The sequence below is a fragment of the Hippopotamus amphibius genome, chromosome 14, assembly GCF_030028045.1.
Source record: "Hippopotamus amphibius kiboko isolate mHipAmp2 chromosome 14, mHipAmp2.hap2, whole genome shotgun sequence".
In the NCBI taxonomy this organism is placed as follows: Eukaryota; Metazoa; Chordata; class Mammalia; order Artiodactyla; family Hippopotamidae; genus Hippopotamus; species Hippopotamus amphibius.
In genome coordinates, this window is record NC_080199.1 from 80,079,483 (window position 1) to 80,106,519 (window position 27,037).

At 40.3% G+C, this 27,037-nt stretch overlaps 1 protein-coding gene across 1 annotated transcript in view; it reads left to right on the forward strand.

The window, feature by feature from the left end:
- PSPC1 (paraspeckle component 1) overlaps positions 1–27,037 on the forward strand; it is a 71,273-nt gene that overhangs the window by 21,377 nt on the left and 22,859 nt on the right. The window contains exons 3-6 of the mRNA XM_057707063.1: positions 2,721–2,816; positions 7,406–7,602; positions 17,945–18,029; positions 26,862–26,967. Coding sequence (XP_057563046.1) covers positions 2,721–2,816; positions 7,406–7,602; positions 17,945–18,029; positions 26,862–26,967 — 484 coding nt within the window. The remainder of the gene's footprint in view (positions 1–2,720; positions 2,817–7,405; positions 7,603–17,944; positions 18,030–26,861; positions 26,968–27,037) is intronic.

Here is a 27,037-nt window from a genome sequence, read left to right on the forward strand (position 1 = left end):
CTCTCTTCTTCTGGGACCCCTATAATGCGAATGTTGGCATGTTTAACATTGTCCCAGAGGTCTCTTAGGCTGTCTTCAGTTCTTTTCATTCTTTTTTCTTTATTCTTTTCTACATCAGTGATTTTCACCATTCTGACTTCCAGGTCACTTATTCGCCCTTCTGGCTCAGTCAATCTGCTATTGATTCCTTCTAGTGTATTTTTCATTTCCATTACTGTGTTGCATATCTCTGTTTGCTTGCTCTTTAATTCTTCTAGGTCTTTGGTAAACTTTTCGATCTTTGCATCCAGTCTTTTTTCAAAATCTTGAATCATCTTCACTGTCATTATTCTGAATTCTTTTTCTGTAAGAGTGCCTTATCTCCTCTTCATTTAGTTGTTTTTCTGGGGCTTTATCCTGTCCCTTCATCTGGTACAAAGTCCTCTGCCTTTTCATTTCCTCTCTCTTTCTGTGGCTGTGGTTTTCAGTTCCACAAGACAAAATACTGCTGATACTGCTTGATACTGCTGTCTGCCCTCTTGTGGAGGAAGCTATCTAGGAGCCTCCTGTGTGCTTCCTGATGGGAGGGACTGATGGTGGGTAGGGCTGGGTGGGTGGAGCTCAGTAAAGCTTTAATCTGATTTGGTGGGCAGAACTCAATAAAACTTTAATCTGCTTGTCTGCTAGTGGGTGGGGCTGTGTTCACACATTGTTGGTTGTTTGACCTGAGGCTACCTAGTGCTGGAGCCCGCAGGCTATTTGGTGGGTCCGCTCTAATGGCGGACTCTGGGAAGGCTCACACCAATAAGCACTTCCCAAAACCCCTACTTGCCAGTGCCCCTGCCTCCTCGGTGAGCCACAGCTGCCCCCGCACCTCTGCATGCAACCCACCAACACCAGCAGGTAGGTCTGGTTCAGTCTTCTGTGGGGTCACTGCTCCTTCCCCCTGGGTCCTGGTGAGCACATTTTTTTGTGTGCCCTCCAAGAGTGGAGTCTGTGTTTCTACAAGTCCTGTGGAGGTCCTGCAATCAAATCCCGCTGGCTTTCAGAGTCTGATTCTCTGGGGATTCCTCCTCCCGTTGCTGGACTCCCAGGTTGGGAAGCCTGATGTGGGGCTCAGAACCCTCACTTTAGTGGGTGGACTTCTGCAGTATAACCGTTCTCCAGTTTGAGAGTCACCCACCCAGCATTTATGGGATTTGATTTTAACGCGATTGCATCCCTCCTACCATCTCATTGCGGCTTCTCCTTTGTCTCTGGATGTGGGGTGTCTTTTTTGGTTAGTTCCAGTGTCTTTCTGTCGATGGTTGTTCAGTAGTTAGTTGTAATTCTGGTGCTCTTGCAAGAGGGAGTAATCTCACTGCCTTCATCACCCCAAGATATTCCACAGCTGCTTCTGATTCTTGTCTATTTTAAATGTCTTCACTGGCCCACAAATAACTTTTTTTAAAAATTTTATTCATTTATTTATCTTTTTTCTAGATCCTTTTTTTTTAAATTTATTTTTGGCTGTGTTGGGTCTTCATTGCTGCATGCAGGCTTTTCTCTAGTTGTGGCGAGTGGGGGCTGCTGTTTGTTGTGGTGCACGGCCTTCTCATTTCATTGGCTTCTCTTGTTGCAGAGCACGGGCTCTAAGCATACAGGCTTCAGTAGTTGCAGCATGCAGGCTCAGTAGTTGTGGCTTGTGACTCTAGAGTACAGGTTCAGTAGTTGTGGCACACGGGCATAGTTGTTCCGTGGCATGTGGAATCTTCCCGGACCAGGGCTTAAAGCTGTGTCCCCTGCACTGGCAGGTAGATTCTTAACCACTCTGCCACCAGGGAAGTCCCCAGGAATAACTTTTTAAAAACCATTTTATAACTTTCCTTTCCCTACAGTGGACGATTTAGTCTCTTTTAATCTTTGGATCTTTATTTATTTGTAAAGGGAAGCATTCTGTACCCTGAAAACCCCTTCACCTCTCTCTTCCCTCTGTTAACACCTCAAAAGATTAACCATGACTTTTTTTCTCTCTGAAGCATCTCTGTTCAGAAGTCAGGATAAATAAATTTCAGTCTTGCTTGTATGGTGAGAGGCTAATAGCAAGGAAAATTGTAATACCATCTCCTCCACTTATTTCTCCTTCTTGTCTCTCCTCTGAGCTTTCCCTTCCTAGGAAAACAACAAAGAAGGAGGGTTTCCAGGTCAGATCTTTGATCGTGTGCTCTTCTTGTCCCCCACCCCATTTCCTCCCTGTGTGTTGCTTCTGGTTCCCCCTCCTTCCCTTTTGCTTGGATGATATCTTCTAGATCTCATTTTAAGTTTTAGAAAGACTTTTCCTTACAAGGCTGGTTGGACACAGAGGGAAGCTGGCAGGTGGTGGAGGTGGGAGTTTGAGGCCATGGGACAGGGGAATGAGGACGACACACACAGCAAGAGTTGGGTACTCACCGCTGTGCGTCGTGCTTTGTAAAAGTTAACTGCAGTGGTCACACAGGTTCATGGTTGATTTATCTTTCTGTTGTCTTGAATAGACTCCATACTCTAAAAAAAGCACTTATCTTTAACTTGGACTTCACCTGTGTTTATGCAGCCAATGTTTATTGCCTGATTTTATGTGTATATATGATAACCTTCTGAGACATTTTTCCCAGGAGAGAAATTTTCAAAGTATGTATCTTGGAATCATTATAAAAGATTTCTAGGAGGATGTGAATTCTAGCTCCTGTATTAATTCTTATTATTGCTTATTACCTGCCCAGGACCCCTCGTCCAGTCATTGTGGAGCCCATGGAGCAGTTTGATGATGAAGATGGCTTGCCAGAGAAGCTAATGCAGAAAACCCAACAGTATCATAAGTAAGATTTTATTAATAAAGATAATTTAGCAGTAAAGAGCTTAAATAAAAAAAAAACAGTGCTTGTTTTGCTTTACTCTGGGAAGCTATGTGGCAAGAATATAACAGTGTACTCATATTGGGAGAGGCCTTGACTCTGAATATATTTAAAATATTTGTTGAAAACAAAATAAAACAAAAATCTGAATCATTATGCTATAAAAAAAGATAATTTAGATATGTGCTCTCAAAGGTTTTTATTACTGCACGTTTGTAATCCAGTATTGTTGGGTTGTAGGTGTTCTGTTTAGTCATACAGTCTGGTTAATAGAGTGGGCTGGTCTATGGGGAATGGTAGATTTCTTGTGTATATTAGTAAAGCATTAACTTGACTTTGAAAAGTCTCAACTTTTATAACTGGGGCTTGGGTGGGTTAGGTAAGGGGATACTGTCAGTAGTATTTATGCCAGAGAAACAATGAATTTTAGATATGAAAATTTCTGTATTTAGTATGCTTCAGGTGTATTATGACTTAAAGAGTTAGGAGACTTTTTGGCGGGGGTGGAGTGGAGAAGATTGCAGTTAAATTAACTTGGCCAAAGATGAGAATTCTTAAGGAGCTTAACTAGGTGGCACAATGATTGAAAATCTGCCCACCAATGCAGGGAACACGGGTTTGATCCCTGCTCCAGGAAGATCCCACATGCCACGGAGCAACTAAGCCCATGCGCCACAACTATTGAGCCTGCGCTTTAGAGCCCGTGAGCCACAGCTATTGAGCCCATGTGCCGCAACTACTGAAGCCCACGCGCCTAGAGCCCGTGCTCCGCAACAAGGGAAGCCATGGCAATGAGGAGCCCGTGCACCACAAGGAAGAGTAGCCCCCACTCACCACAACCAAAAAGAAAGCCCGTGCACAGCAAAAAAGACCTAACACAGCCAATTAAAAAAATAAATAAATAAACAAATACATTTATTTAAAAAAAAAAAAAGAATTCTTAAGATGAAAAATAGCCTGTTTTCAAAATGTTGTATATTATTCTTTTACCAATTACTTTTCACTCAGTGTGATTCAGATGTTTTTACATAAGTTGCCTATATGAATACAGTCCAGTGTTAAGACTCTGTGCTTTTAAAGCAGGGGGCGTGGGTTCAATCCCTGGTCGGGAAACTGATTTAGATATCCTACATGCTGCATGGCACGGCCAAAAAAACCAAAAAAAAAAAAAAACTGTAGTATTTACACGCATGAATTCAACACATATTGGAACGCCTTGGTACTAGGCAGTGTTCTAGGTGCTGCCAGTGCAACCTAGAATTGTTCTTGCCCTCACGATGCTTACATTTCTAGTGGTGGGCTACACAATAAATAATGAACCAAAGATGATAAAACGTATTAAGTAGTGAGAAATACTTTATTTAACAGGACTAAAGTGAGATGTGATGGCTTAGATCAAAGGGTATGCATATTTAACGGTGATTAATACTGCCAGATGGTTCTCCCAAAATATTATACCAATTTATACTCATTGGTGTATGTATAAAACTATTTTTCTTCATCCTGACAAAAAAGGGATGTTATGATTTTAAGATTTGATAGTTTATGTTCAAAATGACATTTATTGCATGTTTTAATTAACATTCTTTGATTTTAGTGCAGATGGATGTTTTTTTGCTTGAGGTTGATTTAAATGACAACTATGGGTACTTGTTTTTAACTGGTGCTCTAGATGTGTCCATGGACAAAATAGACCAGAAATTCATGCTGTGTGCTGGTGGTAAGGGGGGGTACACAATAAAGTAAATAAAAATGGCAGAAAGACAGGGAAAAGTGGGTGCCAGGGGTAGAGGAGTGTGGCTCTTTTATACGGGGGTTAGGGAAATATTGGTGAGTGTGGCATTTGATTAACAGTTTGAATGGAGGAGGAGGAGACTGTTGGAAATTGGAGTTGGAAATTGGATGGAGTAGGGACCTCAGCCAGCTGAGGAAGTAGCAGCTCTCAAGGCCCCGAGGGAGGACTCTGTCTGGCATGTTCCAAGAGTGAGGGGGGAGAGTAGTGGGGTTAGTGGAGTTAGGACATAGTGAGAGGAGTGCAGATTGTTGGGCTTTGTAGGCTGTTGAGTTCACTTTGGCTTTTATGGTTTGTGTGGAAGTGAGGAGCAGAGCAGTGACTTAAATTTAGAGCAGCATTCTGGCTGCTTTTTCAGAGTAGATGGTGAAGAGCCCAGGGTGGGATTGGGGAGGCAGGTTTAGGGTCCTGCTGACGTGGAGTGGTCGCAGTGGTGATGGTGACAAGTGGTCAGATTCTGAATATAGTTTGGAAATAGACTTTGGATTTTGCTGATGGATTTGGGGATGTGGGAGAAAGAGAACTAAAAGGATGAAGACAAGGTTTTTGGCCTGAGTAACTGGAAGTATGGAATTGCTAGTGACAGATGTGGAGAGCCTGGGGGAGTAGATTTGTGGGAGGAAGATCAGGAACCCTGTTTCGGATATGCTAAGTTGTCAAGGAAGTAGTTGGATTTGTATCCGGAATTTAGATGCGCTGTCTGGGCTCAAGTTGTTACATGTGATGGAAAACGATGTCAAAGGACTGACCCCTGGATGCCCAGTTGAGAGGTTGGAAAGGTCAAAAGAATCAGCAGAGACTGAGTGGGAGCAGTCCTTGGAGTAGGAGGGACACCCAGCAGAATGTGTCCTGGAAGCAAGGGATTGGTGGTAATCAGTTGTAACTCATAACCATTTAAATTTCTCTTAGAATGCTATTTTTCAAATACTTACTATTAATTTCCTATTCATTTGACTTTTTTTCTGGTTATAGCTTATTACAAATTTGAAATAGAGCATACTTTTGCATTCAGGAAGTAGAGAACTGGAATTATAAGGTTGTTATAAGAAGTGGAATTTATAGACAGTACTTGTTTTTAAAACACAAAGAAAACTAAAAACCAAAAAATATAGACAGTACTGTTTATATAATGACTTAATCATCCCAGCAAACATTATAAGATCTCATGATATTCTTTTTTTGTTTAATTTTATTTTTTTATTTATTTGGCTGCGTGGGGTCTTAGTTCCCCTGCTGCATGTGGGATCTTAGTTCCCTGACCAGGGATCGAACCCGCGTCCCCTGCATTAGAAGGTGGATTCCTAACCACTGGGCCACCAGGGAAGTTCTGAAAAGATCTCACGATATTCTAAGGTTTACTGTTAAAAAGTTATGCTCTGGAGGGAATGTTCATGAAGTGCAAGAGCCACGATTCAAATTCATTTCTAACTCCTCAAATCCATATTGTTTCAGTATTGCTTCCCTTGGGAAAAATGAAGAAATTTTTATATTTATGACTATAGTCAATGTCTGACTTAGGAACTACTGACTAATAAACAATTCTTTTAGAAAAATTAGTGGGTAGTAGATCCATCTGTTGCTTTCTCTTTCCCAGTTGGTACTTTATTATTATTTTTAAAAATATTTATTTTTGGCTGTGCGTAGTCTTAGTTGCGGCATGTGGGACCCTTAGTTGCGGCATGTGGGATATAGTTTTCCTGACCAGGGATTGAACCCAGGCCCCTGCATTGGGTGTGTGGAGTCTTACCCGTTGGACCACCAGGGAAGTCCCTCTCAGTCAGTACTTTAAAAAGAAAAAAATCCAAGTCCGTTTTTTAGGTCTAGCATGCCTAGGTCTTGGTTAATTTTGATTTTCCTTGTTTACCCCTGAAACTCTTTGAAAATGTTTTTTTGTCACTACATCTTCCCTCTGTGACAGCCTCCCTCTTTATCTCCCAACTGTGTCGCGTCCACCATCTTCCCCTCCCCACCCCAAAATAAAAGTTAAAATTTATGATTGTAAGCCATCTATACTTTTATTGATGAGTGAGAATTGTGTTCTTATCAGTACTTTTGAATAATTGAAGAATTTCTTTGAATGTCATGTACATTCATAGGTCTTCATTTAAAAAAGTGTTTTTGGTCATTTATTCACTCATTCAAGAAATAAATGCTAAATATATACATTGTGCTAGATATGTGCTAGGTACTTGGGCACAGTGGTTAACAGAAATTTCATATCCTCATTGAGCTTATAGTGTAGCAAAGCAAACAAGTATTAAACAAATGGTAGTAAATTAGGGCTGTAGTTTTTGGCCTAGCCAGTTAACCTGGCACATAACACTCAATAAACTATCTGCTTTAATTACTATCCCTAAAAGTTAATATTTGAGAGAGAAAAATCTGACTTCAGATAGTTAACTTAGGGGACATTTGGTTCATATGTTGCAGACTGCCTTCTATAAAATTGTTTGTTGAGTGAAAACCAAGAAGGCCTTATTGGAGGTGATAATTAGGGGAGTGTAGGTTGTAGCATCAGATTGCCTAGGTTTGAATCCTGGTTCCGTTACTTATTAATTAGTTGGGCATCTTTGGGCAGTTTCTCAAACTTAGGCTTGTTAAAAGCTGCTTGACAATGTTGCTGTGAGGTATTTCATGGAGGGACCTGTCGGACAGTGCCGTGAACACTGTAAGAGCTCAGTGAGTGGTAGTGCTTGTTGTTCTTATGTGTCATTTTACCTTTTAAACATACATTTCTGTATGTCTTTACACGTAAACTTAGGGAAAGAGAACAGCCGCCACGTTTTGCTCAACCTGGGACATTTGAATTTGAGTATGCATCTCGATGGAAGGCTCTGGACGAAATGGAGAAGCAGCAGCGTGAGCAGGTTGATAGAAACATCCGAGAAGCCAAAGAGAAACTGGAGGCAGAAATGGAAGCGGCCCGGCACGAGCACCAGCTGATGCTCATGCGGCAGGGTAAGATATGTTTTCACCTGGATGTCTAGCATTGATATCTCTTACTGTTTAAGTTGCTAGTTAGGAGTTTAGAGACAAGTTGAAACTGAAAATACTAGAAAGTAAAATTTCACTTTTCTGAGAGAACTTCCTGAAGAAAAAAAAATATATTAAAAATGTTACTGGACTTCCCTGGTGGTGCAGTGGTTAAGAATCCGCCTGCCAGTGCAGGGGACATGGGTTCGATCCCTGCTCCAGGAAGATACTACATGCCACAGAGCAACTAAGCCCGTGTGCCCCAACTACTGAGCCTGAGCTCTAGAGCCTGTGAGCCACAACTACTGAGCCCACGCACCGCAACTACTGAAGCCTGTGCGCCTAGAGCCCGTGCTCTGCAACAAGATAAGCCACTGCAGTGAGGAACCCACGCACCGCAACAAAGAGTAGTCTCCACTTGCGGCAGCTAGAGAAGGCCCGCTTGTAGCAACGAAGACCCAACGCAGCCAATAAATAAATAAATAAAAATAAATTACTAAACTAACACAACATTGTAAAGCAACTATAGTCCAATGTAAAATAAAAATTAAATTTAAAAAAATGTAGAGAAGAAAAAAGTTACCTATGTAAGTAATATTGTTGGAGGTAATTAAGGTTAACTTTTGCCAGGAGTGAACACATGTTTCTGCTGGCAAAAAGAAGCACAGTGGGCTGATTCTTGGTATGTAGATTTGGCATGAAGTCACATATTAAGATTTTGCTTGGTTGAAGGAAGAATTATGGCAAGTGCTGGCTATTTTAAGATTCTTACTGCATGTCAAAAGATTACAGATGGGTATTCCTTGGCAGAGATGAAAAAGATTCATGTGTGCTGATGGGTGTCGGAATTTAGGAAAACTAAATTTTAGTGTTTGGCAAGAACATTTTAAACACTGGAGACAGAGCTAACTGAATTTTTAAGAGCTCTCGTAACAGGTGTTATGCATAACATAACATTTACTCATGTTGTTGGTCAGATACGTAACACAAGCTGCTTAAATATATCTTAGAATCTTCCTTCTTCCCATTCGTGTTTCTAGGTTTCTCTTTATGCCTGTCTGTATTGTTTCTCTTCCTTTTCTTCTTTCCTGTTAATTCTCCAAATTTGTTTTGGTTCTTCCTATCACTCATCTTCTACATTATTCATAAAATTTTCTTCCTCCTTCCCTCTCTCCCTTTTAAAATTTTTATTTCCTTATTTATTTTGGCCACACCTGCAAGGCATGTGGGATCTTAGTTCCCTGACCAGGGATTGAACTGGTGCCTCCTGCAATGGAAGTGCACAGTCCTAACCACTGGACGGCCGGAGAGGTCTCAGAATTTTGTATTTGTTAAAGCATCTGATTGCTTTCTATTTTGCTCTTAAAATTTTTGCACTTTAAAAAAAAAAAATTAATTTTGGCTGTGTTGGGTCTTTGTTGCTGCTAGCAGGCTTTCTCTAGTTGCAGTGAGCAGGGGCTACTCTTCGTTGTGGTGTGAGGACTTATCGTGGTGGCTTCTCGTTGTGGAGCACAGGCTCTAGGCACGTGGGCTTGGGCTTCAGTAGTTGTGGCGCATGGGCTCAGTAGTTGCGGCTCCAGGGCTCAGTAGTTGTGGTGCATGGGCTTAATTGCTCTGAAGCCTGTGGGATCTTCCTGGAGCAGGGATCGAACCCGTGTTCCCTGCATTGGCAGGTGGATTATTAACTATTGTGCCACCAGGGCAGTCCTTGAACTTGTTTTTTTAATTTACCTTTTCAGTAAACTTTTATCTGTCTTCTCTTGGCTGTGTCCTAGAGATCAAGGTGCCACAGACAGCTGCCTGATTCCTGCAGCAGCCTTCTTATCGGACTCTGTGCTATGTAATCTTGGCCTCCTCTAAACTGTTCTTTATACTAGAGCCAGTATTTCTTTAAAAGGGGGAAATTTGATCATCATTCATCTCTGAATCTTTTTGGTAGATTCTCATTTCCTTTAGGGTAAAATCCAGATTAGTTGTAGGTGTTTTTGGTTTTATTGTTTTTCTGTTCAGTAATTGTTTATTGAGTAGTTATAATTAAGTCACTGATAACTGTGCTGATACCAAATAAGTTAAAACAAAATCCAGCTCAGCAAACAATAGAAACTAGTCAGACATTTCTGGTTTCATTTTGACCCTAAACCTAGTGTTTTAGTAACATCACTCTTTTTCTACAAAAATTGAGCTCATTTATATCGTATACTAGTATGTTCAAAGATATACTAGGTCTCTTGCAGAAAATTTGAAAATTATCTGAGGTAAAGTTTTAGAATCATAGGCTGCTTAGAGCTGAAAGAGAGAGCTTCAGGTTTATCCACCTTCATGATTTTATGGTTCAAAAATTTTGCTGTGGACTTCACTTGTGGTGCAGTGGTGAAGACTCTGCTCTTCCACTACAGGGGGTCCGGGGTTCAGTCCCTGGTCTGGGAACTAAGATCCCAAATGCCTCCTGGTAAGGACCAAAAAAAAAAAAAAATTGGCTACACACCAGAATCATTTGGGAAATTTTAAAAATTTTACTTTCCTGGGCCCCGTGGTTGCTGTAGCACTTCTATCCCATGTGAATTGTTCTCTGCTCTTCGCCTGCCAGGCACTTTACCACTTTATTTTCATGCTGTCTGTGGTCACGCTGTTGTTGGGAAATAGCATTGATGAGATGTGTAAACGTTTGTGCTAGAAGACACTTGTTGCTGCTACTGGCAGGCAGTAGTGTACCAGTCATTACTTCAGCCCGTATTTAATGTTGGTTGTAGAAGACACCGTGTGAGGTACTGAGGATGTAGTGATGACAAAGAACCCCACTTCTTTAGGCCTCATGGAGCTCTCCTGAGCGCCTGGAAAACTTTTCCTCACCCCTAGGGAGTTTTGGCTTTCAAAGCAGAGCAATTTTGCAGTTATTTCCTGTGAGCTTTCATTTTATTGCTTTTTGTGCTTATTTACAACCTATGTTAACAAGTTTTGGTTTATAACATTAGAAAAGCACATTACTTAGAGTGTTTTACTCCTTGCTTCCTGGTTTACTTCTGCTGAAGTACATCTTATATTTATTTCAGCTAAAGTTTGCAGGTGATAAATTCGTTTTAGTGTTTATAAATTAAAAAAATTTTTTTTAAACTATCTTCTTTTTTACTCTTCAACTTTATTTATTTTATTTTTTTATCCAGCACTTCTAAGGGTGTATTCAAGTTGGGGAGCAGCGTGAGGTAATCTTAGTTCTGTGGCTCTGCAGAGGCGCAGGGCTCTCCAGTTGACCTATCATGGAAATGGAAAGCCCAGCACAGTAAACCTGTCCTCTTCTCTGGTCCCACTTTCTGCTTTCTTGTAGGAGTCACTGTTTTTTCTGTAAGTTTCTTCAGTATCCTTTATTGAAAAAAACTATGCATATGTCAGTAGGTGTGTGTGTATTTATAACCAGAAAAGCCCTTTTCCTCTTTTTTGCTTCTTGCTATTTTACTTTCTATATAAGGGTGTACGTATAGATGTCTCATTTTATTTATTTATTTGTCTGTTTGTTTCTTGGCTGTGTTGGGTCTTTGTTGCTGCACGCCGGCCCTCTCTAGTTGCAGCGAGCGGGGTTGTGGTGCTCAGGCTTCTCATTGTGGTGGCTTCTCTTGTTTCGGAGCGTGGGCTCCAGGTGCGAGGGCTTCAGTTGATGTGACTTGCAGGCCCTAAAGCACAGGCTCAGTAGTTGTGGCACACGGGCTTCATTGCTCCACAGCATGTGGGATCTTCCTGGACCAGGGCTGGAACCAGTGTCCCCTGCGTTGGTAGGCAGGTTCATAATGCCCCCAGGGATGCCCTGCCTCCTTCTTTAAATGGCTGAATGATACTCCCTTAAATGGCTGTAATTAGTTCTGCTTGTTGTCTTTTAACTCATGTCTAGTTCTCTTTCCAGCTTGTTCGTAAAAGCAAGGCTGCAGTGAACATATATATATATATATTAGCAAATTTTTGTAAATGTTGATTTTTATTGGACACACCAGTTCCTTTTAATAATTGCTTCATTTTTATTTTACTGCTGTTTACATAGTCCTTTCTAGATCCAAATCCCGGTACATGTATTACAGGTTATTTTTTTGCTTCTCTGTTTTTGATCATCAGTATAGAGGCAGTCCCTGAATTTTAGTTATGGTTGTTGTTGTTTTTTGTTTTGTTTTAATTTAATTAATTTATTTTATTTATTGGCTGTGTTGGGTCTTCATTGCTGCACGTGGGCTTTCTGTAGTTGCAGAGAGTGGGGGCTATTCTTCATTGCAGTGCGCAGGCTTCTTACTGCAGTGGCTTCTCTTGTTGCGGAGCACAGGCTCTAGGCACTTGGGCTCAGCACTTGTGGTTCTCGGGCTCTAGAGCACAGGCTCAGTAGTTGTGGCACACAGGCTTAGTTGCTCCGTGGCATGTGGGATCTTCCTGGCCCAGGGCTCGAACCCCTGTCCCCTGCATTGGCAGGCAAATTCTTAACCACTGCACCACCAGGGAAGCCCCTGTTATAGTTGTTTTTGTATTACCTTTGTTATTATAATTATATAACTCTTAGTAGATAATATTAACTGCCATTCATTTTGCTATTACTCTGTCCTCTTCTATCACTGGATTTTATTTTTCATTTTATTTTTTAAAAATAAATTTATTTTTATTTTTGTCTGCATTGGGTCTTCATTGCTGCTCATGGGCTTTCTCTAGGCTGGGAGTGGGGGCTACTCTTCATTGTGGTGTGAGGGCTTCTCATCATGGTGGTTTCTCCTGTTGTGGAGCATGGGCTCTAGGCGCTTGGGCTCAGTAGTTGTGGCATTCGGGCTCAGTAATTGTGGCTCACAGGCTTAGTTGCTCTGTGGCATGTGGAATCTTCCTGGACCAGAGCTGGAACCTATGTCCCCTGAATTGGCAGACAGGATTCATAACCACTGTGCCAACAGGCAAGTCCCAGGATTTTATCTTTTATGTATTTTTTTTACTGATAAAGAATAGAAGTATGTATTTTTTAAATGACATCTTTTGGTTCTTGACTACCAAAGGCAAGAAGAAAAAGGAAATTGGCATATTTGCTGTTTTCCCTTTTCCTCTCAACTTTTATTTATTTTGCTTCTGATTTGTCTGGATTTATGACATGGACTTAATGTTGTTTTTTTCCTTTTTTGTTTTTCTTTTTTAGTCTAAAAGCTGTTTTTATTTTATTTTTAAAAATGTTTATTTTTTTGGCTCTTTTGGGTCTTAGTTGTGGCACTTGGAATCTTTGTTGTGGCACGTGGGCTTCTCTAGTTGTGGTGCTCAGACTCATTAATTGCTTTGCGTGGGCTCTCTAATTGTGGTATGTGGGCTCCAGAGTGTGTGTGGGCACAGGCTCAGTAGGTTGTGGGCCTGGGGGCCTAGTTGCCCCACAGCATGTGGGGTCTTAGTTCTCTACGGGGGATCGAACCTATGTCCCCTGCATTGGAAGGTGGATTCTTTTTTTTTTTTTTTTAATTTTTAATTTTTTACAATAAACTGCATATATTTAAAGTATACAATTTGGTATCCCAATCTCCCAATTCATTCCCCCCCAACCCTCCCCACTTTCCCCACTTGGTGTCCATATGTTTGTTCTCTACATCTATGTCTCTATTTCTGTGGAAGGCGGATTCTTAACCCATTGGAACACCAGGGAAGTTCCCAAAGCTGTTTTTATTTATCTTTCTTCCCTTCCTCTCCCCCCTCCCCTCTCCCCTTCCCCTCTTTCGCTTCCCCTCCCTTTCCCCTCCTTTCTTTTTCTGTCTTTCGAGGATATTTACATTCCACTATCTTAGCAGCTTTGAATTATACAATGCCATGTTATCAAGTATAGCCACCATGTTACACTTTAGATCTCAGGCTTTATTCACCTTATAGTTGAAAACTTGAACCCTTTTACCAACCGCTTCTTATTTCCCCCACCTTCTAGCCCCTGGCAACAACATTTGTACTCTCTTGTTTCTGTGAGTTTCACTTTGTTGAGATTCCACATATAACTTATACCATGTGGTATATTTCTTTCTCTTTGTGGCTTATTCTGAACTTGATGTCCTAAAGGTCCATCCATGTTGTTGCAAATGGCAGGATTTCCTCTTCTCTTGGTATTCCAGTGTGTGTGTCTGTATCTCTATATACGGCATTTTTTGTCTGTGTACATTATGTATCTATATGTACACACCACATCTTTATCCATTCATCACAGAAACAATGTTCTTGTGTCTTCTAAAACATCCATGATCCTTATACTTTGATTGATTGATTGATTGATTGGCTGCTTCAGGTGTTAGTTGTGGCATGCAGGATCTTTTGTTGTGGCACGCAGGCTTAGTTGCCCTGCAGTGTGTGGAATCTTAGCTCCCGACCAGGAATCAAATTGGCATCCCCTGCATTGCAAGATGGATTCTCAACCACTGAATCACCAGGGAAGTCCCTGATCCTTGTACTTTAAACTCTCTCTTGGGACTTCCCTGGCAGTCCAGTGGTTAATAGTCTCCCTGCCAGTACAGGGGACACAGGTTCAAGCCCTGATCCGGGAAGTTCCCACATGCTGTGGAGCATCTAAGCCTATGCGCCGCAAATATTGAGCCTGTGCTCTAGAGCCTGCAAGCCACACCTATTGAGCCCACGTGCCACACCTATTGAGCCCACGTGCCACAACTACTGATGCCCTCGTGCCTAGAGCCTGTGCTCTGCAACAAGAGAAGCCGCCACAGTGAGAAGCCCGTGCACCGCAAAGAGTAGCCCCTGCTTACCGCAACTAGAGAAGGCCCACACACAGCAACGAAGACCCAGTGCAGCCATAAATAAATATTTAAAAAAGTAAAAATAAACCCTCTCTTGAATGGTGTAAGATTCATGCATCTTTCTCCCCGTTCTTTTCTCAAGTACTTGATTGCATGTTTCTGTGGGAAAGTCTGAGATAAACCTGACTTTTAACAGAGTTGCATATGAATTCTTTCTTTTAAGGTTCAGTACCTTATCCAGGATATGTTTTCTGCCCAAATATTTTGTTGTGAGAAGTTTTAAACATGAAAAAAGTTGAAAGAGGGGAATTCCTTGGCAGTCCAGTGGGTAGGACTCCAGGCTTCCACTGCAGAGGGCGTGGGTTCTGTCCCAGGTCGGAAACTTAAGACGCCGCATGCTGCGTGGCACTGCCAAAAAAAAAAAGTTGAAAGTATTTTAAGATATTTACCACTTAGATTTTGTTACTAACATTTTACCATACTTGTTTTATTACATCTTTCCATCTGTATGTTCGTACATTCCAGATGTATCTTACCGTACACCATCATATTTCAGCTTTTCTTGGGACTAGATGTGCCCTTTCAACCTGTGGATTCAGTTTTTGTATTTCTAGGAAGGAGCTGTGTTAGATCAGAGAGCACACATTTAGTCTTCATGAGTTGAAGGATATTACACTGAGAAAATACTTCCCTACAGTCTAGCAAATCAAAATTTGTCCCTATTCCGCTCTATTCCCCTTTTGCTGTGTACCCATGTTTATGATACAGTGAATTATAGATATAGTTTTATGTCTTTTATCATTAAGTTTGTTAGGTACACAATTTTAAATGTTATTTGGTCTAGTAGTAACTCGTGCTACAGCCGATGTTTTATGTCTGTGGATGCCTTCGGGATCTTAGTTCCCTGAACAGGGATTGAACTTGGGCCCCTGCAGTGAAAGCACCAAGTCCTAACCACTGGACTGCCAGGGAATTCCCTGAATTACTTTTTTAAGAAAAATTCCTGTGAGTGTGATTTACTCGTTTAAAGGATAGAAAGCACCTTAGGTTATGTATATATTTTGGGGGTAATATTTTCCTCCAGAAGGATATTATCATGACAGTATACAGATATGTAAGCTTTAGTGAAATTTCTGGAACTCTGGATATTAGCAACTTAAAGGAAATAATTTGGAAGATGTAAAATGGTAGTTTTGTTATAAATTGATAGTGCTCCTACTTAGTATTAGATAATGTGCTTATCTGATAATTTGATTGTCAGATCCTTTGAGCTAATTATTATACCCATGTTACTGGTGAGAAAGCATGATCTGAGAGGTTAAAGCAGCTTTCTTAACTGGCCCAGCTGAAAAGGAGAGGATCTAGTTGTCAGAAAATATTCATGTTCTTTCCTTATTCCTTTTAATGTAAGAAAATGTAATGCATATTTTTACATTTATTAATATATATGTCCCTGATTTAAGAGCCTCTAATGTACAAAACCAGTAATAAAATTGTTACAGGTTATACTGTATTGACTTTCATGGGTGATTAATGATAGTAAGACACTTCCCATGCTTTGACTTATTGAATCTCTTCCCCTTAGAAATGTAAATAGATTGTATACTTTTGGTCTGTACAAGTCATGCCAGCTATAGGAATTATAGGATAGTTATGGGGTCTATTCAGTGTTGGTTGCACAATGGAGTCATCCAGGGAGCTTCAAAAAAAAAAAATACTCATATCTAGTCCACGTCCCAAGAGATTTTGTTTTAATTAGTCTGTGGTTAAAAGGTACTTAAGTAATTCTAGTGAGCCGTTAAGGTTGACGACTAATGGTAAAAATGTTTGAAAATCATGTTTGGTTTTTCTTTTTTTCTTTTTTTTTGGTTTTATTTATTTATTTATTTATTTTTTTGGGGGTACACCAGGTTCAATCATCTGTTTTTATACACATATCCCCATGTTTGGTTTTTAAGATGGCTAAATGTTTTCTCAATTGGCATGTTATCAAAATCACCTGGTTCCTATCCCATATACCAAAGCAGACTTTCCTAAGCAGAGTCCCAAAATCTGTTTTTAAATTTTTGTTTTTTAAGTTTCTCAGTTGAGGTTGAACATCCAGGTTTGGGATGCTGGCATTTTGGCAGGAGCTTTGGAATAAGGAGAGATTTGACTGTTCACCCCAGCTGAGCCATGCAGTGGCTGGATTGCTAGAGCACATTTATAATATGTCTGGATCTTTTTTATCTGACATAATTAATACGTAATTCAGTCTGTTTTCAATCTGTAGGGAGGATAGTATTTTACCTTGTTGTAATTATGATGCCTGTGTCGTTATAGTTAAGATTTAGAGTTTCTGGTACATGGAATGTTAACTTTAACTGTTAGTATTATGTTACAGGAATTCTGAATATAGCAGTTTATTAAGAGACATTCAGTTGAGATAGTTTATATTCATTTTAGAAATTTCAGATAATGTGATTATAGAAAAAAAATAAAAACAACCAAATTGTGTTATCTAGGGTATTTGTGTGTGTGTGTATTTTATTCAGGCATGCACATGTGCTTTGGTAAGATAGTACGAAGATTTTTAACACTTGGGAAGTTTATCCACTGGCTTCTCAGATGTGCAGAACAAATGTATCTTTCATTATCTTTTTTTTTAAAAATTTTATTTATTTATTTATTATTTGGGGGGGGGTACACCAAGTTCAATCATGTTTTTATACACATATCCCCGTATTCCCTCCCTCCCTTGACTCCCCCCCCCACCCTCCCTCGAGTCCCCCCCACCCTCCCCGTCCCAGTCCTCTAAGGCATCTTCCATCCTCGTATCTTTCATTATCTTATTCTCCTCTGGAGCCCCTGTTCTTGATGGTATGACATGGGCTGGTGACAGTTGGGAGTGGCTCATCCTGTTTAAAGCGGTCTTTTCACATCGGTGCTCAGCCCTTCTTCCCCTTTCAGGAACTCTTTTCATTGCCTTCTTTCATGCGACACTGACTTAATGCAGGAGGAAACCTGCTGATTGTGTTGGGAGGGATGTTTTGGGTTTTACATCATGTCCTATCTCATTATTCCTACTGTTTGGTCTGCTTCTTACGTGCCCTCTGCTGATGTTTCCCTGGGAATCTTTTTGGGCTTTGAGCTTGCTGCTGAAAAAAATTCTGTTTTGTTTAAAACTATGTAAATGAAAATGTTAGTTTTAATTTTTTCATATGTCTAATACTCTTGAGTGCCGTTATGCATTTTTGTACTTTTTATAATTTGTTTAAAAAAGATATCTAGCAGTGGAATCCATGCTAAAAGGGTATGGACATTTATCCTACTATTTATTCTGTTTTTAATGTGTGCCAGGCCCTATGTTAAAACAATTACTGCCCCTTTTAATTTCTTAACCTGAGGATGGATTTTATTATTTTCTTCACACACATGAAGAAATGGGCCCAGAAATAATAATATAGGTTTATTACACAGCTTATAATCTTCCATTGTGAAATGATATGATAGACAAAAAGAAGCCAGGTGCATGGGCATGAGTAAGTTCCTACATGTGTTGCCAGCCTTAAAAATACAGATGGGGAAGCTGAAAATATTAATCTGTAATCAATGTTTTGTAGATTTAATGAGGCGTCAAGAGGAACTCAGACGCTTAGAAGAACTCAGAAACCAAGAGCTGCAAAAACGGAAGCAAATACAACTGAGGTAAAGAACATCATTGTAACATACATGTGAATATATGTAGCTTTCATTGTGTAACACAGTAACACTTCCAATGCCTGTAATTGACCAGTTGTATAAGTTGGAAAATGTAGGAAAACCCCAGAATTGTCCATTTTTGACTACACTTTAGGGAATTACTCGACAAGCTACCATAATTCTTTGTTGTTCTGTGATTTTTTTTTTAGCTGGTGATTGGCACTTTGCAGACACTGTGAACTTACATAAAGGGCTTAGGCATTATTTCATATAATTTATTGGAAGAATGCACTTTGATTTACTGGGTCATTTTTCCAGAGATGGATATATTTGCATTGGTGTTAGTTTTAATTTTTTCATGTGTATAATACTACTCTGAATGCCGTTATGCATGTTTGTACTTCTGATAATTTGTTTAACAAAGATATCTGGCAATGGAATCCATGGTAAAAAGGATATGGGCATTAAAGATCTCAGTACATGATAGACAGCTGTGATGGACAACTTAAAATCTGTTAGGTTAAGTAAGGAGGTTTAAGGGAGTTATTGATCCAAGATGCAGAAACAAAAATTAGCAGTTTTTCTTATACCTGAAATATTTAGTTGTAAAATATGAGATAAATATTACTCTTACAAGTTTCAAAAATCATAATTAGGAATTGTTATAAAGAAAGCTATGATAGATTTTTTTGAGGGGGGGAAGCTACGTTAGGTCTTTATTGCTGTGCGCAGACTTTCTCATTAGTTGTGGCGAGCAGGGGCTACTTTTCGTTGTGGTGCGCGGGCTTCTCATTGTGGTTACTTCTCTTGTGGAGCATGGGCTCTAGGCACATGGGCTTCAGTAGTTGCAGCACATGGGCTTGGCAGTTGTGGCACATAGTCTCTAGGGTGCACAGGCTTCAATAATTGCAGTGCACGGGCTCAGTAGTGGCTCACAAGCGCTAGAGAGCAGGCTCAGTAGTTGTGGCGAATGGGCTTAGTTGCTCTGTGGCATGTGACATCTTCCTGGAGCAGGGATTGAGCCTGTGTCCCCTGCACTGCAGTCAGATTCTTTTTTTTAAAATAAATTTATTTATTTATTTATTTATTGGCTGTGTTGGGTCTTCGTTGCTGCACACAGGCTTTCTCTAGTTGCGGTGAGTGGGGGCTACTCTTCACTGTGGTGCGCAGGCTCCTCATTGCCGTGGCTTCTCTTGTTGCGGAGCACGTGCTCTAGAGCACAGACTCAATAGTTGTGGCACACGGGCTTAGTTACTCCGCGGCATGTGGTATCTTCCTGGGTCAGGGATCGAACCTGTGTCCCCTGCATTGGCAGGCAGATTCTTAACCATTGCGCCATCTGGGAAGTCCTAGATTCTTAACTACTGTGTCACCATGGAAGTCCCAAAGTTATGATAGATTAAAGCAAACTTGAAATTTTGTTTTGAAAGTGCTATAAAAGTAGTGCTTGTGATAGGAAGTAAGGTGCTCATGGTAAATAAAGTTAAAAACTGTTGATGAGTTCGAAGTGTCCTCACGGTGTGGAGATAGGTAGTAGTACATATATTTTAGTGTATTTTTTCCAGCTTTGTACCTGATTATATCAAAATATGCGTATTTCTGTTTTGGGACTACTCGTATTTTACTCCAACCTCTTTTTTCTCAGTTTGTGCTACTTGGCAGGCAGCGTCAGTATTCTCACCTAGGATATTGTTAGAAGGTCGCAAACATCCCCTCAGAACTGCTGAATCATAAGCTAATTCATCTGTGCTTTGATAAATCTTCCAGGTGTATCCTTAAGGATGTATCCTTTGGTGCATCCTTAAGTTTGAGAACCATGGTTGTAAACAACTCCCCCCATGAACTCCTTACACGAGGGGGATTTTTTCAGTTTCTTTCTTGTTGCCTCTTTCTGTTTTATGTAAATGTGTTGGAAGTCTCTTCTGCTTATATAAAGAAAAGGAAACCTCCTCTGCCCTAACATAAACCTACCTGAATCCAGCTTTCTTCTGTTATATTTATTCTCGACAGCTAGGCTTTTAAAATTAGTGCCCTGTGCTTCATATGCTGAAATAATAAGTAATTAAAACTAAACAATGTGGCATGAAAACTGCTATACGTAGAATGAATAGACAACAAGGTCCTCCTGCAGCGCACAGGGAGCTATACCTGGTATCCTGTGGTAAGCCGCGATGGAGAAGACTATGAAGAGGAATGTATGCATGTGTATAACTGAGTCACTTTGCTGTACACCAGAAACTAACATTGTAAATCAACTATACTTCAATTAATAAAAAGAAAAACAGAAACAAAAAAACAAGAAAAACCCAAGAAAAAAACAATGTGGGGAGAACCCAAAGTAGGGTGTAAAAATAGAACAGATGAACTTAACTGTGTTACACACGGACAGCATTATCACACTGGAAGGAGATGGGGCAGAAAATAAGGAACCTAAATAACTTTGGAAAACCGTATCTTGATGGAATACTGTAGACTAGTGACGAGAACAGTATATATTCTGTAATCTAGTTAGTAAGTGTATTTCTCGTAGGGATCTAGGTTTCCAATTCTGAAACTATGTATATACTTTTTTTCCCTTTTCAATCAAGACTGTATTGAAAATAATGTATGTATATTTTTAAAAGATTTGTTTATTTATTTATTTATTTATTTATTTATGGTTGTGTTGGGTCTTCATTGCAGTGCACGGGCTTTCTCTAGTTGTGGCAAGCGGGGGCTGCTCTTCGTTTTGGTGTGAGGACTTCTCAGTGCAGTGGCTTCTCTTGTTGTGGAGCACGGGCTCTAGGCATGTGGGCTTCAGAATATATAGTTGTGGCACACAGGCTCTAGAGTGCAGGCTCAGTAGTAGTGGCACACAGGCTTAGTTGCTCCATGGCATGTGGGATCTTACTGGACCAGGGCTTGAACCTGCATCCCCTGCGTTGGCAGGCAGATTCTTAACGACGTCGCCATCAGGGAAGTCCTGTATATATTTTTTAAGTGAATAAATTAGTACAGATAGATAAGTATGACCCAGGTTTCTCATTGTTGGAGAAAGAAAGAAGGGATAAAGGCTAAAATTCAAATGATTCCTGTGGTGTTCAGTAGGGAATCTAAGTATCAGTATGAACTGAGTACCGTTTAATCTAGACAGATAGATATAGAAACAAGGTGTGTGTATATGCATGGGTTCGTATGCATATATGTATTTCCTAGCCATGTCTACACAGAAGCAGTGATGCCTCAGGAACAGTAAGCACATCTATTGCCCAGATTTTTGTTTATGAGCACCATTCTCCAATAAAAGGAACCAGGGCTTTTTGGAAAAGTGGTTGATTCCAGGATTGAATAGTCCAAGATGAGCCTGAAAAATCTTGTGTCAGAGAGAAGGAAAGTACTTAAACACGGCTAAGTACTTAAATATGCCAAAGTTGGAACAATTTCAACATCAAAATAACAAATCATAGTATTAGATTTTACACTGTCAAATAAAGTAAATATCCATGAGTCTATGCTGATAGAGGTAATTTAATGAATAAGTAAATAAATGGAGGGGAATGGACAAATCTTCCTTAGTTGTTAGAAGTAGAATTCCAAATAATAAATGTAAAATGAGTCTGAGAGAAAACTTACCAGTGGGTGAATCCTGAGTAACATAGGCACACCTCGGAGGCCCTGCAACGTGGCAGACCACCGCAGGGAAGCGGGTACCAGCACAGCCAGTCAAACGAGTGGTTTGGTTTCCCAGTGCACGTAAGAGCTGCCTGTATGCTATATTGTAGTCTTTCATGTGTGCAGTAGCGTAATGTCTTAAAATACATTGTATGTACCTTAATTAACAATACTTTATTGCTAAAAAATGCTAACCATCTGACAATACCGGGTTGCCACAAAACTTCAGTGTGCAGAAGCAATACGCAGGGCTTCCCTGGTGGTGCAGTGAAGAATCCACCTGCCAACACAGGGGACATGGGTTCAATCCCTGGCCTGGGGAAGATCCCACATGCCATGGAGCAACTAAGCCCGTGTGCCACAACTTCTGAGCATGTGCTCTAGAGCCCGTGAGCCACAGCTGTTGAGCCCACCTGCCACAGCTGTTGAAGCCCATGTGCCTAGAGCCTGTGCTCTGCAACAAGAGAAGCCACCGCAATGAGAGACCTGTGCACTGCAATGAAACCTGTGCACTGCAATGAAGAGTAGCCCCTGCTCTCTGCAACTAGAGAAAGCCCGCACGCAGCAGCGAAGACCCAATGCAGCCAATAAATAAAAATAAATGAATAAATTGATTTTTTAGAAAAAGCAATATGCAGTATTTGGGAAGGGCTATATAATGAGGCATGCCTGTAGTTGTTTCAGACAAGATTTCCCAGTAGTTGCTAAGCTGCACAAAACTTGAGATACAGGATTTGCACAGTGCCAACTTTTTATGAGGTACAAATGGAAACACAGTAAATTTAAAGTGGAGAAGCCCAGCAGTTACCACCATTAGCAAGTGTTCGGGTTCATATCATCACATCACCGTTAATAAGACACGACACCAGGAACCCCTTGATGTGATGCAACCACAAGTGTACGTAGCCATTTCTGTTGTTTTCTTGCAAAAACTTCATAACGTTTTGCTAGTCGTGAGGATACTTAAGACAAACCTAAATTGCAGAACATTGTACAGAATAATCAGTTCTCTTGAAAAGTGTCAAGGTCATGAAAGACCAAGAAAGACAGAAGTGTTACAGACTGGACGAGACTAAAGAGAAATAATAATTACGTGCAATGTGAGATTCTGGATAGGGTCCTGGAACAGAAGGAGGACATAGTGGGGGAACTGATGAAATTTAAGGAAGACCTAGAGTAGAGCTGTAGCAGTGTACCAGTGTGAATTCCTGGTTTCATAATTGTACTGTGGTTATGGAAGATGTTACTATTAGGGGATGCTGTGTGAAGGAGATACAGGAACTCTGTACTATTTTTGCAACTTTTCTGTAAGTTTAAAATTTGTTAGAAATAAAAAAATGAAAAAGTACTCTAGGTACTGGGGATACAGTGGTGAACAAAAGACAAGCTCTGCTGCTGTGGCACTTAGGTAATATAGGAGGAAGGCAGACATTAATTGGAGTGATCAGATTAAAAAAAATTTTTTTTTTTGGCTGCGTCAGGTCTTAGGTGTGGCACTCAGGGTCTTTGTTGAGGCATGTGGGCTCTTCGTTGTGGCGCACAGGCTTCTCTCTAGTTGTGGTGTGCAGGTTTTCTCTTCTTTAATTGTGGCATGCAGATTGCAGGGCACGTGGGCTCTGTAGTTGTGGAGCGTGTGTTCCAAAGCGCATGGGCTCTATAGTTTGTGGCACACAGGCTCTCTAGTTGAGGCGTGCGAGCTCAGTAGTTGTGGCCTGTGGGCTTAGCTGCCCTACGGCCTGTGGGATCTTAGTTCCCTGACCAGGGGTCGAACCCTTATCCCTTGCATTGGAAGGCGGATTCTTTACCACTGGACCACCAGGGAAATCCCTGGAGTGATCAGATTATGAAAAAGAAAGTAAAGTGCACAAAATAGAACGCAGTGCTTACTGAAATTTTTATTAGGTTGCTAGTCTCATAAGTGAAATGTTGGTTGCTTGATGTGGTAAGTATTCTGTGTACTTGGTGATTTTCACTGAATTGTCCTTCATTAATCTTATTTAGTGTGCAGATGTGTATCAGATTCAAATTCAGATAACTGTGTACTAACAGTAAAAATATCTCAACAATTAGGTGATAATTTGACGGGTAACTTTTGTGGTTGGCTGTATTCTAGCAGATACAGCCGGTGGTAAATTTGTTACTCTTTACCTGTGCCTGGGGAGTTTATTTTGAAATTAATTGTAAGAATTGTAGGAATCTTGATTTAAGAAATGTGAACAACTTGCGTTAAAATTGACTAATTTTTCAGCATGTATCAAGGAAAGGAAAAAAATGGTGTCTAGGAACTTAATTTAATACTAATAATTGTCAGTTATATCCTGCCCTTGCAAGACAAAGCAAATAAAAGTATAGCAGTTAAACTGAGCCAAGTGACTAGCACGTGAGCCAGCCAGAGAGTTTGGACTTGGTCTTTTTGTTTTACCTTAGTTGAAAAATGGAAAAAACTGCTTAAGAAAGTATACCTGAAAGAAATTGAATAATTTGGAGTATACAGAATTTTCTGGTTTTCCTTTCTATGCTAAGTTAGATAAATTAGTTTTTCGTGGGACACTTCTTCAGAGGTTGTGGCAGTGAAGGACAGGGCTTACATGGGCTGTTTCAGGCTGTAACTGGCCACTTAGTACTTGCTCGTTTGTTCTCTTTGCTCCTTTCCTTACTCTCTCTTACTCACTCATCTACCCATCCATCCATTCTTTCAGTTTTTATGTCGTTTGGCAAAGTATAAAGATTATGGGATGGACTGCGGCCTGTGGTGGGTGTGGAGGCCATAGTGCCTGACAGGAGCCAAGCACAGGACGTTGTTATGCAGCAGTCCTGTATCATAGCTGAGTGCCTGCAGCCTCTCAGGTTTCAGAGTCCTACAAAAACATGAGCCCTGAGTATAATTAGTGGGCTTCCAATGAAATAAGTTGTAAAATTGAGGTTTTATCAATTTCCAATTAACTATAACATGAAGGATGTTAAAATTTATCCCGCCTTTCTGCTTTTTAGTTCCATTTGTGAATATAACCTAGGAAATTATCCTTGATCCAGACAGACGTTCAATACAAAGATAATTGTTAAAGCATCTTATGGAGGGGAAAGAATTAAAAGCAAACATATATGTACAGTAGGGCATGTTCCTGTATGTTGTCTGTAAATTCATATTATGGAATTAAAAGTGTGGTATAATCACAGTGTAGAAACTCTAGAATTTATAGACAATGGAATGGAAGGGGAAAAAAACAAAAGAAAGAGGGCAATGCCTTTTGTCTCCCCAGATTATTTCTAGTGTGATAGAAACTCTGATACCCTCTTCTGTGCTCATACAAATGGTTTTCAGAAGCAGTGATGTACAGGAGTACTATTGTTTTATTTGCCTTTTTTCTGACCTTATGCCTTAGACATTATTTCCTGTCAGTGAATGCAAATCTGCCTCTCCGTAATGGCTGTGATTGCGTTCCTTGTCCCTCATTTATCATTGAATGTCTTCAACCTTTTGCCTTTAATGCTCAGTCTATATCCGTGGGTGTACATCCTTGCACACATGTGTAGATACTCCTGTTTAGTTTACTGGAAATGGATTTGCACACTTAAGACCAAAAACCTTTGAGAGCTGAATTTTTTTTCCATGTATCATTTAGTGGCAGGATCTGATGTGAGCCTGTCTGATGCACAACCTGACGTGTTTTATATTGTGATCTTCCCAGACCTTTGTTATATCAACAGAACGTGAATGTTCATCTTCCTACAGAAGTACTAATGGGCTGGGTTATTGGTTGCTGCCTTAGATCCTGCTGGGGATGTTATAATAGTGTATTAACCCTTTTTAAAGTAGGAAAAACACCTGTGGCCTTAGAGTTTTTGAGTAAGGGAATTTTTACTGTCACTGTGTACATTTTCAGCAGTGTATGAATTATGAAAGTATTTTCTTAACCGTAAGTTTTATGAATGTGTTAATGTCCTAGAAATGGATTAACCAGTTAACTGGAATATTCTGTTTCCTTGAATAGAGTTATACATTGGGGACTTAGAAATCTCAAAATAGTCTAGATTTCACTTGAAATCCCTTAGGAACGTTGTCTTGTTACTTTTCATGTAGTCTGATATGAAATCCCAGCAGCCTGTTTTCTTGCTGGCTGTGGGTGATACCACCTTTCTTTTAGTTTGGGTGCTTGTGTCTGGGTGGGGGTGGTGGTGTGCAGAACAACCACCACGAAGTGTCTGTACTTGGTGTAGAAGGGTGCTTATAAGAACAGCCTGGAAATGAGACCTGCTGAGGGGATATCAGCGTTATATAGTCTTCACTGTTTAAATTACTTTTTTGTAATTTATGGAAGACATATATATTTGAATTTGCATTGATTTAAATGTCATTATAATGTCAGTCCATTACTTCAGTATTATTTTGTAGCTTTTCCCTCTTAATCATATTATAACTAATTAGAATTTAACAGTAATCCTGCACATGCATATCTTTTTTGTTTATTTGTTTTGGTGTTGTTCCATGCTTGGATATACTTCTGGGGCAGAGGTTGGCAAACTTTTTCTGGGAAAGGGCCACATGGTAAATATTTTAGGCTTTTTATGTCATGTGGTCTCTGTGTCAACCATTCAGCACTGCTCTAGCCCAGAGGTAACCCAGTGAGTGGACAGTTGTCCCATGAAACTTAATTTACAAAAACGGGTGGCATGCAGACACCTGCTCCAGGGGATTGCCTCAGGGCTTAATGAAATGGGACAGAGAGGGTTTGCTAAGGCTTCCTTCTGCACATAGTAGGGTTTTTGTCTAGGCATCGTGGTCTTTTGCAGTAGCTTGTGTTGAGATAGGTCGTGAGTGTCTGTAGGAACTGACTGCTGTGGCAGTGCTGAATCCCAGGCATTCTCTTGGTGCAGTTACAGAGTACTGGTTTGAGCTTTTGAATTCTGGATTATTTGACTGTAAGTATGTAATAAAGTAACCTAGTTATATGCTGCTACTTTACTTTTTTGATTTACCCTAGATAAATTATTTTATTGATTTGTTTGATTTATTAAAGGTTTAGAGCAAAATAGGAAGAAGGTAAAGCTGGTGAGCCACTCACTGCCACAGACTTGGCACCATGCATGAATAGGGTACACACACATGATTTTGTTTTACCTGAAATAAAATACCTGGCTGTGGCTTATATGTCAGCCACCCTGAGTTTTTATTTAAAAATCTCTCAGGCATGAAGAAGAGCACCGTCGTCGTGAAGAGGAGATGATCCGACACAGAGAACAGGAGGAGCTGAGGCGACAGCAGGAGGGCTTTAAGCCAAACTATATGGAAAATGTAAGTAAAATATTAGTTACCTAAAATGATTTTATGTTGTCAGCTGGACGATATATTTAGAATTCTTTAG